This window comes from Hippocampus guttulatus, chromosome 1, assembly GCF_054856545.1.
Source record: "Hippocampus guttulatus isolate MCC_2025c chromosome 1, RoL_Hgut_1.0, whole genome shotgun sequence".
Lineage (NCBI taxonomy): Eukaryota > Metazoa > Chordata > Actinopteri > Syngnathiformes > Syngnathidae > Hippocampus > Hippocampus guttulatus.
Window position 1 is genome coordinate 30,442,086 of NC_141261.1, and position 18,284 is coordinate 30,460,369.

General features: G+C 42.5%; 1 protein-coding gene across 4 annotated transcripts in view; it reads left to right on the forward strand.

The window, feature by feature from the left end:
- Positions 1 to 18,284, forward strand: part of zranb3 (zinc finger, RAN-binding domain containing 3) — a 101,419-nt gene that overhangs the window by 46,116 nt on the left and 37,019 nt on the right. For 3 of the 4 annotated variants that reach the window (XM_086125827.1, XM_086125836.1, XM_086125843.1), the window contains exons 12-14: positions 3,566 to 3,736; positions 9,744 to 10,206; positions 15,304 to 15,597. In XM_086125827.1, coding sequence (XP_085981953.1) covers positions 3,566 to 3,736; positions 9,744 to 10,206; positions 15,304 to 15,597 — 928 coding nt within the window. The remainder of the gene's footprint in view (positions 1 to 3,565; positions 3,737 to 9,743; positions 10,207 to 15,303; positions 15,598 to 18,284) is intronic. The other variant, XM_086125850.1, reaches the window with a different exon arrangement.

Consider the following 18,284-nt stretch of genomic DNA (forward strand, 5'->3'; position numbering starts at 1 on the left):
CCGCTGTCCTGCATGTTGTCCAAGTCTCCCTGCTGCAACACACCTGATTCAAATGAACAGGTTCATTGTCAGGCTTCTGCAGAGCTTGCTGATGATCTGATCATTTGAATCGGGTGTGTTGCAACAGGGAGACTTGGAAAACATGCAGGACAGCGGCCCTCCACGACCTGAGTTTGACACCTATGGCCTAAGTGATGATTTTCCCTTTGGGGCATACTGTCACCTACGCTACATAAGGGGTGTTCACACGGTAACATTTGCTCTGGTGCTATGCCAGTGCTGCCCCAGTTGTTTGCGGCGGGGGGAGTAGCCTCGCTACGCATGAGAAGAGTTGATTACGTACGGCTAGAATGCGTTGCTCTCGTGCTCTGTTGTACTTCCGTCATCTGTTTGTCTAATAACGACACAAGACATGAAGGCTGGCAATAATAGTAGAATGGCAACTGGCAATAAAAGTATCAAGCGGCATCTTGACTCTTGGGTTATACCATCTCAACTAGAACGGGGGGGAATAGTCCCCAAACATCATCTTTCCTTTTGTAGGAGACTGGACTGTCTCGGAGTTGTTTGTGTCGTTTGTTCCTCTGTTGTGTGTTCACAACCCCGCCATAGAATTTATTTTGTGATTTCCTCTCTTGATTTTCTGTTTGGCGCATTATATGTTTGCTTTTCTGAGTGTCATTGAAGTCATCATTGATTTACGTTTCGGGACGGTCATTGAACGCCCCTCGATCAGAAGGCACGGAGACCGAGAAAGAGAAGGACGTGCCTGTACAGTAGTTGCTTGAGTTGTTTTAAAAAGAACCAACACGACAGCTCTTTGTTTTCTATCGTTTTGCTCCGCTGCAGAAACTGCCGAGTGAAACCAAGTGGGGCTGCACCGGTGCTGCGCTGGTGCTAACACGCTCAGCGGCTTTGTACGTGTGAACGTTCCACAAAATTTGCTTTGGTGTAAGATATATCGCAACAAAATACATCGGTGCAGCACCGGAGCAAATGTGTGCCGTGTGAACATCCCTATAGAGTCAATGAAGTCTGCTCAAAGCAAGCAAGCCCTTGTTATACAACAAACGCACATGCGACAGGCGGGGCATGTTTCTGTCAGTCGTCAGCGAAATTGGCGTCACTCAGTGACGGACAGAGAGCTCCATTGGTACATTTTCCGATTAGTGACGATTGCACTGACAGACGAACACTTCCATCAGTCATTTTGGAAAGTTTGTCGAAAATCGAGTATCGCATCCGTCAGTGACAGACTGACAACCCATTCTGTCAGTGAACGGAATGCCCACCTCTGGTATTATGTGTGTGTTATATACTGTCCTTATTTCCTGCAAATGTGGGTGGTTTGTTACATCACCTTGTCTTATTTGTGAGTATCTGAGCATAAGCTGTGGCCCACAGCAGCTCCTAGGTGAGTGTAGTTCTTATGTTTGTGTTTTACTGTTCTCCTGCCTTTCAATAAATGTCTGAAAAGTACATTACGATTGTGGCTCTCTTTTCCCACGTGAGAGCATTGCAATAAGTAATCCGTAAAAAACCTCATCAAATGCTGAAAAATGATAAGCGAATGCCAAACCTCAATATGCCCTGGGCACACTGTACTCATAGCCCATGTCCAGTGCCTCCAGAAAGTATTCCCAGCGCCGAACATGGGGCCTGACAGGTTTAGAATTTTCCCTAAGTGCAGTTTTAAAAAATGCATTTTGTGTTTACTTGGGTTGTCTTTTTGTGATTCTCAAATTGGCTTTGAAGACCTCAAGCATTTAATTGTGATAAATGTGGTGGTGGGGGGGAAGAAAACAAGATTAAAAAAAAAATGAAATCAGCTAGGGGGCAAATTTTCACATTAAAACTATTCACTGCCTTTGCTCCGTGCTTTGTTGAGTCTATTATATCCTTACAGCCTCAAGTTTGTTTGTTTGTTTGTTTAATATGACTGCACAAGCTTGGCACACCTACCTCAACCTCTATCGCGTTGGAGGGTCAGTATCTGTGCTCAGATTTGAAGATATTTTTACAGTTGTTCAATCAGATTAAAGTCCGGGCTCCGGCTGGGCCTCTCAAGGACATTCAGAGAGTTGTCCCACAGTTTTCTTTTGATACCTTGGCTGTGTGACACCTGCTGAAATGTGACCTGTTTCCACAGCCTGGGGTCAAAGGGGCTCTGGAGCAAGCTTTCACTGGAATGTCTCTGTAATTTGCTGCATTCATTTGTCCCCCAATGTTGACGAGTTTCCCAGTTGCTGCTTGTGGAAAACATTGCTACAGCATGATGCTGCCGCCACCGTGCTTTACTGTAAGAGTGGTTTCATCCAGCTGATGAGCAGTGCCTGGTTTCCTTTAAACATGTCCAGCAATCAAGCAATAGAGCTCAGTCTTTGTATCATCAGGCCAGAGAATTTTGTTTCTCATTGTCTAACAGTCCTTCAGGTACCTTTGACCAAACTCTAGGCTCGCAGCCATCTGCCTTTTACCAAGGAGAGGCTGGAATAAGTAAATGTTTTCCCTCAAAATTACACACCCAACACCTCAAAATGATCATGAGTGGCTTCCATTTGTCCACTATACCATTCAGGCCATGAAGAAGGTTCTCTTTCCACAGAGGAACCATGGCGCTCTGACAAGAGTGATCATCTGGTTTTAAGTCAGCTCCATGCCCGAATCTCCTCTTCGCTAAGTGCTCATTTCTCTGAGCAGTCCTGGTGTTTCAGAACCATCTATTTACCGATCACGGAGTTAAAAAGCAGGAGATGTTTCTGTATCCTACCCCACATCAGTGCCTCAAGCCAATGCTGTCTCTGAGATCTACAGGACAATGCATTTGACTTCACGCTTGGTTTGTGCTCTGATATGCCCTCTCGACTTGTCAACTATGGGACCTTATATAAACACGTGTGCCTGCTTGTCTGGTAAACGTAATTCACCACAGCTAGACTCCACTTAAGTTGGAAAAAAAACTCTCAAAGATGATCAGGGGAAACAGATAAGTGATGCGCCCAAGCACAGTTTTTAGCATCATAGCAAAGGTTGTGAATACTTTTTGTACATGTGATTTATTTATTTTATTGTAAATGATTTTGCAAAAATAAATACATATTTCGCCTTATTTGGGGTGTCGTGTGTGGAAATTTTAAAATCAACTTAATACATTTTGGAAGAAGGCTTTAACATGACAAAATGTGGGAAAAGCAAAAATGAAGTGTTGTGAATACTGTACCTCCAAGTGCACTGTTTGCAGATGAGCACCAGATGTCTTTTGACTTTTAACCTTGACAGAAGAAATAACATTTGATATGCACTGCTTGTCGACATCAACTAAGATTAATACAATTGACTCATTTGCTGTGTGATTCAAAGTCGCTATTTTATATTTTCTTTTTCGCAGTACTGTTTTACTGCTACTCATAACTGAGTGTCGAGATTTTATGCACACTTTTAACTCCCTGTTGTTGTATGATAAAGCAGTCTGAGTTTGAAATGTGCTCTATAAATAAAAAGAGCTTGCCTGCTCACTGCACATCAATAGAGTTTGAAGAAGCTCAGGAAAATTTGTCTTTGAAAGGAAACTGTGACAGGCAGCACTCTGAATGGAAGGAAGGAGTACCTCAAGGCTGAGGAAGGGGACAAAGACAAGTGGGACTTCCTTAACTTCGCCAGCGCATGGACACCTAACAAGCTTCCCTTGGAGAGGAATCCTGGACATGACGCAGATGAGGAACTGTACTTCACTCATGTGAGATGATGAAATTGTTTGATTTTATTTGACAAACTCAACTTTGAGTAAGATATACAGTCAACTTAAACCAACGTTGTCCCCTTGCACACATTTTGCTCAATGTCATTTGGAATTGACTGTGGAAGAAAGAACAATAGGTACATACCGTATTGGCCCGAATATAAGACGGTGTTTTTTGCATTGAAATAAGACTGAAAAAGTGGGGGTCGTCTTAGATTCGGGGTCTAGACATTATACCCATTCACGACGCTAGGTGGCGCCATATATCATTGGAGCAAATGCTGAACTTGACTCCCCAGGCCAAAGCGAACCCCTGTCACGAAGAATAAAAATAAAAATAGCGGTAGCACGAAGAAGTAAAATAAAAAATAGCGGTAAGAAAGAAAATAGAAGAAAATAATAGAAGAGATAAAAGAAAATGGAGAAACGTAGTGACAATCTGGAGAAAAGTGGGTCAAAGATTGGCCAGGTTAACCGGCAGCTGAGGAGAAGTTATGGTGTAAACTTCAAGATGTTTTTCTCTCAAATATATTGTTATAACATTTTGTTTCTGATGTGCTATAATTATTTTCTGTATAAAAATTTTGGTGTTCAAAAATCTTTCAAACTTGAGTCTTGAAAAAGAGGGGGTCGTCTTATTATCAGGGCCGTCTTATATTCGGGCCAATATGGTATTACGGTGTGTCTTTGGGGGAAAAAAACAATAATAATAATAACTGCATGCTTTAAAAAGGTTTGATGGTGCTATGTTACGTTTTAAAAAACGTAATGGACATGGACCAAAGACAAAATTTATTATTATTCAAAGGTTTAATAAGATTGTAAAATTTGATGTAAACTGTTGACTTTTTGTCTACTGTGCAAAAGCGCTGATCCATTTGCATACCTGTCAACTCATACGGTTTAGCCATAGTTCATACGGATTTTGTGGTGAATCTTACGTATATGGCCGTATCGCACAAATCATACGGATTCTGAACATTTCCGTTTTTGTTTTTTTTTACCAACTCCAAATCATTTGGAGTTGGTGAAAAAAGTAACGCAGGAATACAACTCTGAGCACAGTAATGCCACTAAGTAGAATGATGATTAGACATTAACCAGACATTGTATTATGGAGATCTACAATAAATATCATTGAAAATTTCGTGTTTTTTTCTGCCGTTATTTTGACATATAAAATGCTTTGGTATGTTATAAGGATTTTTTGCTCTTTATAAGGATTTTTTTGGTAGTTTATACAGGTTGGCGCTCCAAAAAGTTGACAGGTATGCATTTGCCACCACCGCTGGCTGTGTTCACTGTCCAATTCTTTTCCAGAGGGGAAAAACTAATGTTACTGTCAGACTAACCAACAGTTTAAAAGCCGCAGGAAAGGCCTTTAAAGGCAGTTTAAAGCTGTGCACACACACAGCCTTAAGGCCTCGCTAAAACCATTCATTATGCATCATCAGGTTATGGTGTTTTTATGTGGCACCAAGATATAATGCCAGAAAATGTTGCTTACATAGTCACCAAAAGTCCAACACTTGTGTTTTTGCTCCCATTTTTCATGAGCTGAATTCTAAAGATGTGAGACTTTATGTACGCACAGAGGACCTATTTGTCTCAAACATCTTCTAAATACTGTATGTGTTTGAGACCACTTGTCCTTTGCTGAGATAATCCATCCACCTCACAAGAATGACCTATTAAGAATATAATAAACAGCATAATTATTACTAGGGATGTAACGATATCAAAACCTCACAAAATGCTTTGAGGTATTACAGCGTAAGTAACAAAAATAAAAACTTGCCGTGGGGAAGGGGGGGAGTCAAATTATAGAAAACGAAGTGCCAGGAAGGGTAAACTTTAAAAAGAGGTCCACAAAACTATATGAAAATGTCAAGTAAACACTTGCCAATGTAGAGATCAAATCAAAGTATTTTGTAAACATCTACGACATGAACCAGACCTGTTGCCAAGTCCAGTCTTCATAAAATATAGACAAACCAGCACATGAAAAAAAACATATCAAAACACATTTCTACTACTTATGAAATAAAATATCCAGAATATTGCCAAACTAGTTTTAGTTTAGTTCTAGTTCTAGTTCTAGTTTTATTGGACTTAACTGCAGCATTTGATACAGTGGATCACAGTATTCTGCTGACTCGTTTGCAGCACTTGGTGGGCATTGGTGGCAGTGCTCTTGAGTGGTTTAGGTCCTATTTGGCTGACAGAACCTTCTGTGTCAGCCTTGGCTGCTCTGAGTCACGCACTGCTCCCCTGTCATGTGGTGTTCCACAGGGCTCAATTCTGGGGCCTCTGCTGTTCTCACTGTATCTGCTCCCATTGGGTTCCATCTTAAGGAAACATGGTATTCCCTTCCACTGCTATGCAGATGACTGCCAGATCTATGTCCCACTGAGCAAGAAAGACGCCTTCTCATTAAGGCCACTCCTATCCTGTCTGGAAGAAATCAAAACCTGGATGGCACAAAATTTCTTGAGATTCAATGAAAAGAAGACAGAGGTGATAGTGTTTGGTCCCAGTGGCCCTTGTACATTCCATCCTGTAGACTTGGGCCCCCTGTCTCCTTATCTTAAGTCAACAGTCTCAAACTTGGGCCTTAAACTGGACAGTGATTTCAAACTCGATCGGCAAATTGGTGCCGTTGTTAAATCCAGCTTCTTTCACCTTAGACAGCTGGCCAAAATAAAACCTCTCCTCTCACATGAACACTTTGAGACAGTAATTCATGCCTTTGTCACATCCCGGCTCGATTACTGCAATGCCCTTTACTTTGGAGTCAGCCAGTCCTCCATTAAGCGCCTTCAGCTGGTCCAGAATGCCGCTGCTCGCCTCTTGACTGGTACTCGTAAGAGGGAGCACATAACTCCTACTCTGGCATCCCTTCACTGGCTCCCCATTCATTTTAGAGTTATTTTCAAGATCCTCTTATTTGTTTTCAAATCTCTGAATAATCTCGCGCCACCTTACCTCTCTGAGCTCATCCGCCCCTACACACCTGCCCGGCGCCTCAGGTCTGTGGACCAGACCTTATTAGAAGTACCAAGAACTAAACTGGGGCTCAGAGGGGATCGAGCCTTTTCTGTTGCTGGTCCCTCTCTCTGGAATGACCTCCCACTGAACATTCGGCAAGCCTCCTCGCTGCCCATCTTCAAAACCCTCCTCAAAACTCACTTGTATTCTTTGGCATTCGACTCAGCATGACTTAGATTTGTTCTTGGTTTTACTGTTTGGTGCTTTCTACCGCCTTTATTACCGATTTGTCTTACTGTTTATTGTGCATGTTAAATTGCTCCATGTACAGCACTTTGTATGCAGCGATGGCTGTTTGAAAGTGCTCTATAAATACTGTTGACTTGACTTGACTTGACTAGTGTTGTGACCTTTCCTCTCTTATCAACACTTTCGAGGTTACAAAAGAGTCTATAGGTTCAATGACTGAACCAAATTGAGTTAGTTGGGCTATGATAGGCCAAGAGATGATAGGCTGAGGTGGCCAGTTTCTCCCCCCTCTATAACCTGTCTGGGTTCCCACGCATCCTGGAAAACCTGGAAAATCATAGACCAATTTTCCAGTTCTGGAAAACACATGAAAATTGATTAAAATGCTTTAGTTGTTTTGGAAACGACCCCCCCCCCCCCCCCCCCACTTCACTATGCCTTGTGAGTGAATGCAAACCAGTAAAAATAAAATAAAAAATAAATGTATTTTTTTCAGTTAGGCATGAAGTTACCAACCAATTAAGTTGCGTATTACGAACTTTTCAGACCTATGCCAAAACGAGATTGATTCAGTTCAAGAGTGTTGTTGCAACGCTCTTTATCGAGTGTGAGGGTTTTCTCTCTATCGCTGTATCCTCGGTTGAGTGACGGAGAGCCGCGGTGGGAGTGCCATCACTACTAGCTCTGCGCTCTGAAATGAAATTCGTGTCTGGTTTCAGTAGAGACGCAACGACCATAGCGATGGCTTCAAGATAGTGATGGGCTGCAGGTTGCCTTACCGGGCCATGTTTTACGCTGTATTTCATACTTGTTCCGTTGGCGGACAGCATAAACAGAAAATATGTGCTCCAACATTTAATGCAGTTTTTAGCCAGTGTTAGTGAGTGTGCCAGTTTGTGTCATTATCCAACCATTTAGCCATGCCATTGAAGAAGAGTGGACCAACATTTCACATGCCCCACTCAAAACCTGACCAACTATGCGAAGCAGATGCGTTATTATATTTTTTGTTACACTATGTGAGGCAGATGGTAGTCACCCCAGATCCTGACTAAATTTCTGACACTCCTCCTGTAAAACTGTACATTTAAGGATGACTTATTATTGTGGTCAATTCCAATGAAATACGAACAGAAGGCAATGATTTGAAAATCCTTTTCAACCTGTATTTAATTGAGTACAGTACAAAGACGATATATCTAATGTTCAAACTGCAAAGAATCACTCATTTGTAATTGGATTCCTGCTACATATTCCAACTACTTACATATACCACTTTTACGTCACCTTTCCTTTTAACAACACTCAATAAGCATTTGGGAATTACACTAATTGTTGGAGCTTTGTTGGTGAAATTATTTCACATTCTTGCTTCATGTACAACTTCATTTGCTCAACAGTCCGGGGTCTTCCTTGTCCTGTTTTGCACTTCATATTGTGGCACACCTTTTAAATGGGAGACAAAGTCTGGACTGCTGGCAGGCCAATCTACTACTCATATTCTTGCGATGAGGCCATGCTATTGTCACATGCGCAGACTGTGACTTGGCATTGTGTTGCTGAAATAAGCAGGGGTGTCCCTTGAATGGCAGCATATGCTGCTCCAACATTTTTCAGCCTTAATGCTGGGTTCACAGAATTTACCCATACCACAACCCCATACCATCACAGATGCTGGCTTTTGAACTTTGTACTGAGAACAATCAGGATGGTCTTTTTACTCTTTGACCATGATACCCATCATTTACAAACACAATTTGAAATGTGGACTCATCAGATCACAGCACACTTTTCCACGCTGGTGGCGTTTCTGGGTGTTGTTGATAAATGGCTTCCGCGTTGCATGGTAGACTTTTAACTTCCATTTGTAGATGTAGTGGCAAACTGTGTTAAGTGACAATGGTTTCCTGAAGTGATCCTGAGCCCACATGGTAATATCCTTTCCACAAGGATGCAGATTTTTAATGCAGTGCCGTCTGTGGAATGGAAGGTCATGGCTATTCAATTTTAGTTTTCAGCCTTGCTGCTTGCGTTCAGCGATTTCTCCAGATTCTATGAATGTTTCGATGTATATTACGGACTGCAGATGATGAAATTCCTCGCATTTGTACGTTGAGGAACATTATCCTAAACCCATTTAATCCCACCGGGATTTTTCTATATTCTGCTATATCATTGTTTGTGAAAACCTGAGTCATTCGGGAATGCTCCATTTATACCCAATCATGACACTCACCAGATACTGACTGCAGTGTTATTGAGGTTTAATTATTCGCCAGAATTCAATTTCCAATTAATGTGTTTACCTGTGGAATGTCAAAAAAAAAAATTTTTTTTTGAAGAACATTGCTCAACTCATTTCTGGCCTTTTCACAGCTATTTTGGGAATGTGTTGCAGGCATCAAATTCAAAATGAGAGAATATTTGCCCCCCCCCCCCCAAAAAAAACATTCATCAGTTTGAACATGAAATATCACATTTTTGTTATGTATTCATTTAAATATAGGTTGAAAAGAATGTGCAAATCATGGTAGTCTCTTTTTGTTTACGTTTTATCCAACGTCCCAACTTCACTGGAATCGGGTTTTTTACAAATGTCTTTGATCTTTAAGTTCAGCGGGGCAAAAACCAAATTGTTGCCTTTTTGAACAGTATATTTACAACTAGGAGGAAACTTAACATAGCGGTCATGTTTCACAATTGTAAAACGTGTCCACTGCCATAATCCAAATGGATTGACACATAGGTGCTGTTTTCCCCCCAATAGTTTGAAAAGGAGAAACAGCATGATATTCGGAAGTTCTTCTCTCCTGACATCAGCAAGGAAAAGAAGAGGAAACGATCGCAAGATGAAGCAGAGTATTTTTCCACCTCCTCAGAAACCAACAATTCTGCATCTTGCAGTGGAAGAAATTCTGAGATTAAGACAAAGAAGAAAGTAGAGTCCCACTCTCAGATGTCCATCACAGACGACTGTGACTTCTCCTCACAAAAGAAAAGGATCCGGGAGTTGCACTCCAGCCCAAGCCAAAGGTCTGACTCCAGGAGCAGGAGAAGGTTGACGCAGGAGGCGAGCATGCTGACCTGCTTTTCGGCCCAGAATGTCTCATTGGAGTCAGACGCTTCCACTGAAGCATGGGCCTGCGGGGCGTGTACGTACTCGAATAGCAACTTACTGCCTTACTGCGAGATGTGTGAATGGCCACGCTCTTCTTCAGGTCTAACAACAGGTAAGAATGACCAGCATTTCTTTTCATCATTTTTCTCCCTGTCTTGTCCGTTGACGCTTTTGAGTAACATTGGAGACCATGATGTGTGACTGGAGGTAGCCTTGCCAGATTTTGAAATAGCTCAGCTGCAAAAATATTGGGTGGTTCTCCCTCTCGCTCTTTCTCTGCTGATGACAAGTTCTCAGTATAATTCTCACCTGCCAAACCGAGCGAGCAAGAGGGGGCTGTAAAGTCTGGCGCAAAAGTTTGGAAAAGATGAGCTGGCTTTAGCCGATATCTGTCAGCCAGTGACTGAGCTGCATCTGTGCGCAGCTCAGAGAAGTTCTGGTCTGTCTCATCATCAGTAAGGTCTGAGCACTACAATGCCTCCCGTATTGCAGCATGTTGTTATGAGAGAGAGAGAGAGAGAGAGAGAGAGAGAGACACACACACACACAGACACACACACTGCATTAGGCACACTATTAATTTAACAATTTGTACAAACTATCTATTTATCCTGTGACTGCCACCTGCAAAGTGTAGAAAAGCTCAATTTTACAGCTGACTGAAGAACTCTACCTGATTCCAGATGGCAACAACAGCAGCTTTCATTAATTGACCACAAATTGAACATTGTTTTGCGATATTGTTGCTAATGGAGTTTTGGTTTTAATTAAACTGTCATGCATAACTAACTACTTCGGATGCCAGAATGTGATGTCTCATGCAGGTAGGTTAGAACAAGTTCTGCAGTTGATGTACGACCAAAAAAGCTGTTGGAGGAGGATTCGGAAGGAATGTGATATATGTAATATAAGGAATGTGATACAGTACTATACTACACTGATAGAATTTTACATCAGAGTAGAGCTCATCTTTTGTAGTCTCACAGGTATTTTGTCTCACAGCAACAGCTCAGCTGCCAGAATAGTCTGCAGGAAGAGTTTTCCTCCTGGGTCTGGTGTTGTCTCTGTCCTGTTTTTAACTCATTTGAACCATTTAATGACAGTGCCCCAATTGTATCTTTGAATGTTTGATATTATGTATCATGTGGTCTTCCGAAACTGTTATCATCTCTCTTTTTTCAGCCCACAGTTGTTTTGGCTCCCCGCAGATGGGAGACTAAAAGATTTTCCAGTTTCTTATTTCACACAGCATCTGAATGCACATGTTTTTTGTGGGGGGTTTTTAGCATGAATTCAGGACTCAACTTTGAACCCTAACAAGTCACTCATGGGGTCCTCATTTGCAGACTGAAGAAAACATTTGAAATGGAAAGTCATGTTTAGGCTCTGCAGGATTTCATTGTGAGCATCTTCCTTGGTGGGGACAGAGCAACACAAATTGAGCCCTCTCTCTTGGCGGTCTCGCTCACCTTGTTAGCAAAGGGGGACAGTGGCGAGGCCAGGTGCCCAGAGAATTGTGTGACATTTGAGCAAGTCGTTTGTGGGCTGGCCTTTTGAAGAAACAAGTCACAAAGAGAAAAGATCATTAATTAACCCACCTCTGCGTCCCTGAATTTCACAACTTGTTAGACTTCCCACCTCAACTTTACAAATTACATAAGAGAATGCGATCAATCCATCCATCCATTATCTGATCAGGTTATCCTCATGAGGACCCAGCCCTCTTCGGGCAGTAGGCGGGGTACACCCTGAACTGGTTGCCAGTCAGTCATAGAGCACACATAGACAAACAACCATCCACACTCACAATCACACCTCTCTCTCTCTCTCTGTGTATATACATATATACAGTATATATATACTGTATATACACACACACACACACACACACACCTTTGATAAGAAAAGAGCATCTTCTAAAGATGGAATGGTTACAGACAAGGGTTTTATCCCCCCACGCCCCATTTACATTACTTTCTAACATAAATGAGTACACCAAGCAACACATTTGTAAGAAAACAAATTTTCTGAAATTTACTAAAACATTTACATTTTATTATTGATTGACTCTTGCGAAAACGAGTACACAGCAGAGCAAATTTTTAGATTTTAGGTTTAGAAAATTCATTCAATGCATTGACCTGCTGGTGATTCAAATCATCATCGTCAAAATTCAGAAAATGATGCTTATGTTCACTGAGAAAAGGATAAAAGGTTGTCTACTCATTTATGTGGAGCAGTGTATGTAGTCCGGTGTCCCAATGCTTTTTGGAATTGTTTGTATGTCTTTGAATGGCTATGGCATAATCCTTGCAAACGTTTTTCGTGTCTTCAATTCCTGACCACTGTATTTTCCTCTCTGGCGAGTCAAATCACACTGCAGAACAACTTTGGTATTTCAAAGAAGGTTCAAATGAGCTCCCCAGCTTACTATGATCACCTGGGTAGAGTGTTGCGCAGATGCGGCAATTACCGGGACTGTTATGTTAATGTTGATTGCACACACAGCATTGCAGGAGAGCAATTAGGGGAACAATGCGCCATAATGATCATTCACACTCTCTGAAAACTTGCAGAAATGAGTTCGAAAATGTCACAGGCAGGGCCGTTGAAGACGGTTGTAGCCAGTGTTGTTTTTGGCAGCCATTTTAGATTTAGTTTTCGTCTTACTCTTTTGGGCAAAAATGCTGATTAGTGTTTGTCACATTTTAGTCATTCCTATTCGTGAAAGTTTTAGTCTAGTTTTCGTCGGCGAAAACTCTAAATGTTTTTTAGTCTCGTTTTAGTCAGTTTTGGTTTAAAACAGACATACAATAACAATAACAAAGATTTTCTGATCCACTAAGGATGATGTATTACACACGGATAAAGTGGTAACAAAGTTTTAACAATTTAGGCTAGAGGGGACTCCTATCCCGAGTGCAGTGATGGTATAAAGTTTATTTCATCCTCGGAGAGCTGACTGTGTGGATGATTTTACACCCCGGTTCCATCACTGCTGCTCAGAATAACATGAGAGACCTTTGTACTATAAAAGAAATAATTCACACATTTCATCCCAACATCCCAACATTCCTACATGTACCTTAGTCTACTTTTAATATTTGGTTGTACACACAACAAGCTAATGAATTGACATTATCCATGACGTTAGCTGAACCAAAACAACTTAAGGCTCAAATTGGCCAATTTGCACCAGGATCTAAAGGGATGTTCACACGGCACACATTTGCTCCGGCGCTGCACCGATGTATTTTGTTGCGATATATTTTACACCGCAGCAAATTTTGCGAAGCGTTCACACGTACAAAGCCGCTTAGCGTGTCAGCACCGGCACAGCGTCGGTGCAGCCCCACTTGCGTTCACACGGCAGTTTCTGCAGCGGAGCAAAACGACAGAAAACAAATGAGCTGTCGTGTTGGTTCTTTTTAAAACGTATACACAACTCAAGCAACTACTGTACAGGCACGTCCTTCTCCTTCTCGGTCTCTGTGCCTTCTGCTCGAGAGTGACCGCCCCCGAAAACGTAAATCAACGATGACTTCAATGACACTCAGAAAAGCAAACACGTAATGCGCCAAACAGAAAATCAAGAGAGGAAATCACAAAAGAAATTATATGGGGGGCGGGGGGTTGTGAACACACAACAAAGGAACAAACTACACCAACAACTCCGAGACAGTCCAGTCTCCTACAAAAGGAAAGATGTTACCAGCCAAGTCTTGTGTCGTTATTAAACAAACACATGACGGAAGTCCGACAGAGCACGAAAGCAACGCATTCTCGCCGTATGTAATCAACTCTTCACGAGCATTTGCTCTGGAGCAAATTTAACCCAGTTGCGTTCACACGTGCAAATTTACATCGGTGCTGCTTCGCAAACGAGCATTTGCTCTGGAGCAAATTTTTAAACCACCTCCCTGAGGTGGATCAAATTTGGTCCGGTGTAAGCTGTTTTCCGGGGCTACGCCGGAGCTAATTTGCACGTGTGACCGCTCTACTGGGGCAGCCCCGGCGTAGCACCGGACCAAATCTTGCCGTGTGAACACCCCTTAACATGGAAAACTTGAAGCTTACAATGAAATGAATTACAAGCCGACTGACGTGTAACATCAAATGTTAGCAAATGTATACAGTTACAGTATGATATTTTAACAGGACTAGTTGTGATTTACCTGCAAAAAAATATCAGCGTGGTGAGCCTTAAGATGCCACAACCGCCGTGTTGTGTTGTGCCGGTGTGTGCGTGTGCCCTGGTGGGCGTGTGACCAAACAAGGATAGGTTGCAGCAGCATTGCTGATAATTTTTGACAGACAGATTACACGCACAATGGGAAGAGATGTCATGCATTTTGAACGTCTGACAGACCACACGCTAATAATTTTGCCCAGTCTCGGCAATGAAAACTCACATCCGTTACATCATATTTTAGTCATCAAAGATCCATATTTAGCTTGTTATCGTCATGGAGAAAAATAGGGGCCTTAACGAAATCATTTTGTCATCGTTGACGAACACAACACTGGTTGTCGCTGACCTCCAACGATTCTTTCATGCTCTTTCACAAATTTGCATCTAAATTAGCCTTGCATGTTCAAACCTGTTTCCAGGGGACCTGATAAACATTCTCACTGTATGGATACTTGAATTAGTTTTCCTTTGGAAACAGTACGCTCGAGTTCACCGGAGATCGAGTGCTTAGCACGTTTGCTTTACAGTCCTGAGGGTCGCCGTTCAACTCGTGGCTTCAGCCTTCCTTTGTGGAGTTGGTATGTTTACCCCTTGCTCGGATGTTATGCTGACTTCTGTTTGTGCCCTTCAGTTAGCAGCCGACCAGTCCACCGGGTACTACTTTGCCTCTTGGCGAAAGTTAGGTTGCAGAAGCCACATCCCACACAGGAATCTAATGAGGACAAACGCTCTAGAATTTGGATGGGTGGATGGAAATGTACACTCATTTTCAGGCAACAACTGTAACTTCACCCACGCATATCTTTCACACATCTGTTAAAATTGATCTTTGGTCACACTTTAATTTATGTGGCATATTGAGATATACTCTACTTGGGTCCAGACTCACTTTCGTAATCCATGAATGATGGATTTCTGTCCAAGGACCGAAGCTCTTTAATTAATGCGTAATTAAACTCTACAACCCGGCCCGAAAAGATGATTTTAATCATTCCCCTTATGCCTCTGCTGCCTCAGAGCCCACCAGGCCACAGCTATCTCCCTCAGCCAAGAAGGAGCAGGCGTGTCACATCCCGTCCAGCTCCGACCGAGAACCTGAGCTCTGTTGGCAGAAATCCCACGCCACCAAATTGTGCAAAGGCAAACAGAATGAGGAGGAGCATGAGCCTGCAAAAGACAAACAGAAAGCAGGAGATGCCGAGGGAGGGGACAAGCAGCAGCTCAAAGGCAAACAATCAGCGGGAAAGCGAGGTGGCGGCGGCGGCGGCGGCACTGGTGGTGGCAGCTGCGTCTTCCCTGGCCGCACTCACGGTAATCCCACCTGCAATCTTCTCCTTTTCATATCTGTGAAAATTGGCCAGTGCAGCCCAAATAATGCTCTTTAATTTCATCGCTGCAAACCAATAAGGGACTATATCTCTTTCCATATGGGGCCGGGTGTTATTCTTCATATTATTATGCATATCTTCTTTGGGATATTGCCTAGTTCTGCTCACAGGAAGCTAAGAGAGATATTGAATAACGTCTCACTAATCTCCTGAGTAAGTCTTATCAAAGCACACAATCTGCTCCTTGCGAAAAGTTTGAGGTGCAGTCAGTGACCATCAAGTGTCTGAAGCTGTTCTTTTATTATCTATTTTTTATTTTCTATTATTATTATTATTATTATTGTCATAATGTAGATTCAGGTCTCATTATTTAAAAGTGTTGCACTGTGCACTGGCCCATTTTGGAAACACAACATGCTATGGTATCTGTCCACTTTGGTTTGTATTTACGATACACACCGTATAACCCAGCATGACTCGCTGGATGGCAATCAACAAATTCCCAATTTTATGCTGTCTAATACTGTGACATGCAGTAAAGGGCCTTGTACACAGAGCATTATGTGTAGCTGATTATGAAGTAATTACCCTGTTTACAAGATGAAGTGATCAGTAATTGCACTTTGCATTCAAAAGTCTGGATTGCTTCCATTACGACAGTTAATCACACTAGTTCAGCGCACATCCACTTGGAAAGTAAATGATGATAGCTCCAGTTTATAATAACAGTGCCACACAGCGTAACCTGCCACCGAATTTAAAAATAGGAATGCAACAATACTACGTAGTGTGCTAATGTTATGCGTTCCAGGCAAATATAAACAACCAAGGTGGCTGACCGTGATCAATTGTTTTTGTTCCCCAAACGCATTTTGACCTCCATTTCTTGAGTACCTGAGTTAATGTAATATTAAATAAAGATAGATACATATATTTGTATCATCTAGTAATTTATCCTTAACCATTCTTGATATGTGTCTCCATGAGGGTCAGCATTGTCGAGATTGAAGCAACTCGTTGAAGTCGGCGTTGATATTTTTCTCCGACCTGTTTAAGTGGCGTTCCTGAGGGCAGAAAACTCTTAACTCCCCCACTTTTCTGGAGTGCAGCATTAGCGCTGAAAACAAAAATGCAAAAGCATTGAATCCTCTCTCTGTTGTATTTCAAATTTCGAAAAAGAGGTGTAATTTTAACATGCTGGTGACTAATCCACAAATTGCAGTCTTCGAAAACTGGCAATACAGCTAGCTCCTGTTCACAATTGGTTTGCTTCCAGAGATGATTTCTTCACGTCATTTCTGCTGATACTTCGCTAGTTTGGGAAATTTCCAGTTGCCTCACTGCATGTGGCATCTGCAGCTGTTAGAGGAATCTATGAGCAAAATTGTATCATGTTTAAAGTTTCATTTAATTCTGGCCCGTCTAAACGTTTGGGTGCGTATCCAGCACCCCCAAATGCCTGTGCACAAAGCGGCCACCTGGGCGGAGGACTGTCAAAGTCCACAATTAGCACGTCAATGCAGGTGGGCGATCAGAGGAGACAGGGCTAGACTCGGTCACAAAGGGGGAATGAATAATTGGGGAACAGCAGTTGAACAACAAAAGACGATTTGAGAACACCCGTCGCGCCCAGTCGACGTTTGTCGTCCGCAAGGTCTGCAACATGTTGATTCAGTGTAGAGCAGACAGAAAGGCTCAAACCAAAGCTCAAACCAAGGTAACCAATCACTAACGAGGGGCCGGATCGGGGGGGTGGTATGCAAATATCGGGGGCACTGTTTTTCTTGTATGTTACAATAAAAGTCCGAATTGGCGGGAAGGGAGCTCGAGTGGGATTACCGGGGCGACAAACGTCATTCGCCCTCAGAGATCCCTCCCACCGATCTTGAAGACAATTTTCCCTGTGTGCCGAGTCATTTCTTTAACTTTGTCCGAGAAAAACTCTGACAGCAGCCCACCAAAGTTGCTCTTCGAGTGTAGCTTCTCAAAGATCTGAACACGCTGTGGCCAAAATATTTACAATGTCAGAGCAGTGTCATGACTATGGCCGAGATGCCAGGAGACAGGGCAGTACACCAAGATAGCTGGAATGAACCCTTGGTAGGGACGCAACTGGCAGTAGTGCTCTACGGCAACCTTTTTATCTGGTAACACTGGTGCTACCAACTTTCTCAGTGGTTTCTGTTGTTTTCATTTGGTTTATAAATGTCCATATGTGCAGCGTGTTTATTGATGGGGACGCGTGAACCAATGCGGATGCATTGAATGCATATCATTGACTGCAAATGTTTTATGAAAGAAACAATGTGCATATCAACGCAAGTCAAAAGCGTCCGGTGTAAGCATAATGCGGACACCAAAGAAGACTGACAACGAGGGTGAATTTTAACCGTAATGTCTCATACCGTGCCTGTGTTGATGGGAACATTTATGCACTCGTACCAATGCGACCAAATGAAATTCTTATTCGCACACGCCGAAAAACAGCTCGCAAATGCGACCAATTTGGTCGCAGTCTCCAGCCCCGCAAAGCAAGATTGGCACCTGCTCCTTTCTGCAAAGACGAAGAGGGGGAGCACTTGCAGCAACCTACAAATTGGCCTCCAGCGGGCCACTCATATACCTTTATGACCAAACTGTCATAAGGAGACTATGTGAGGGTGACATTAA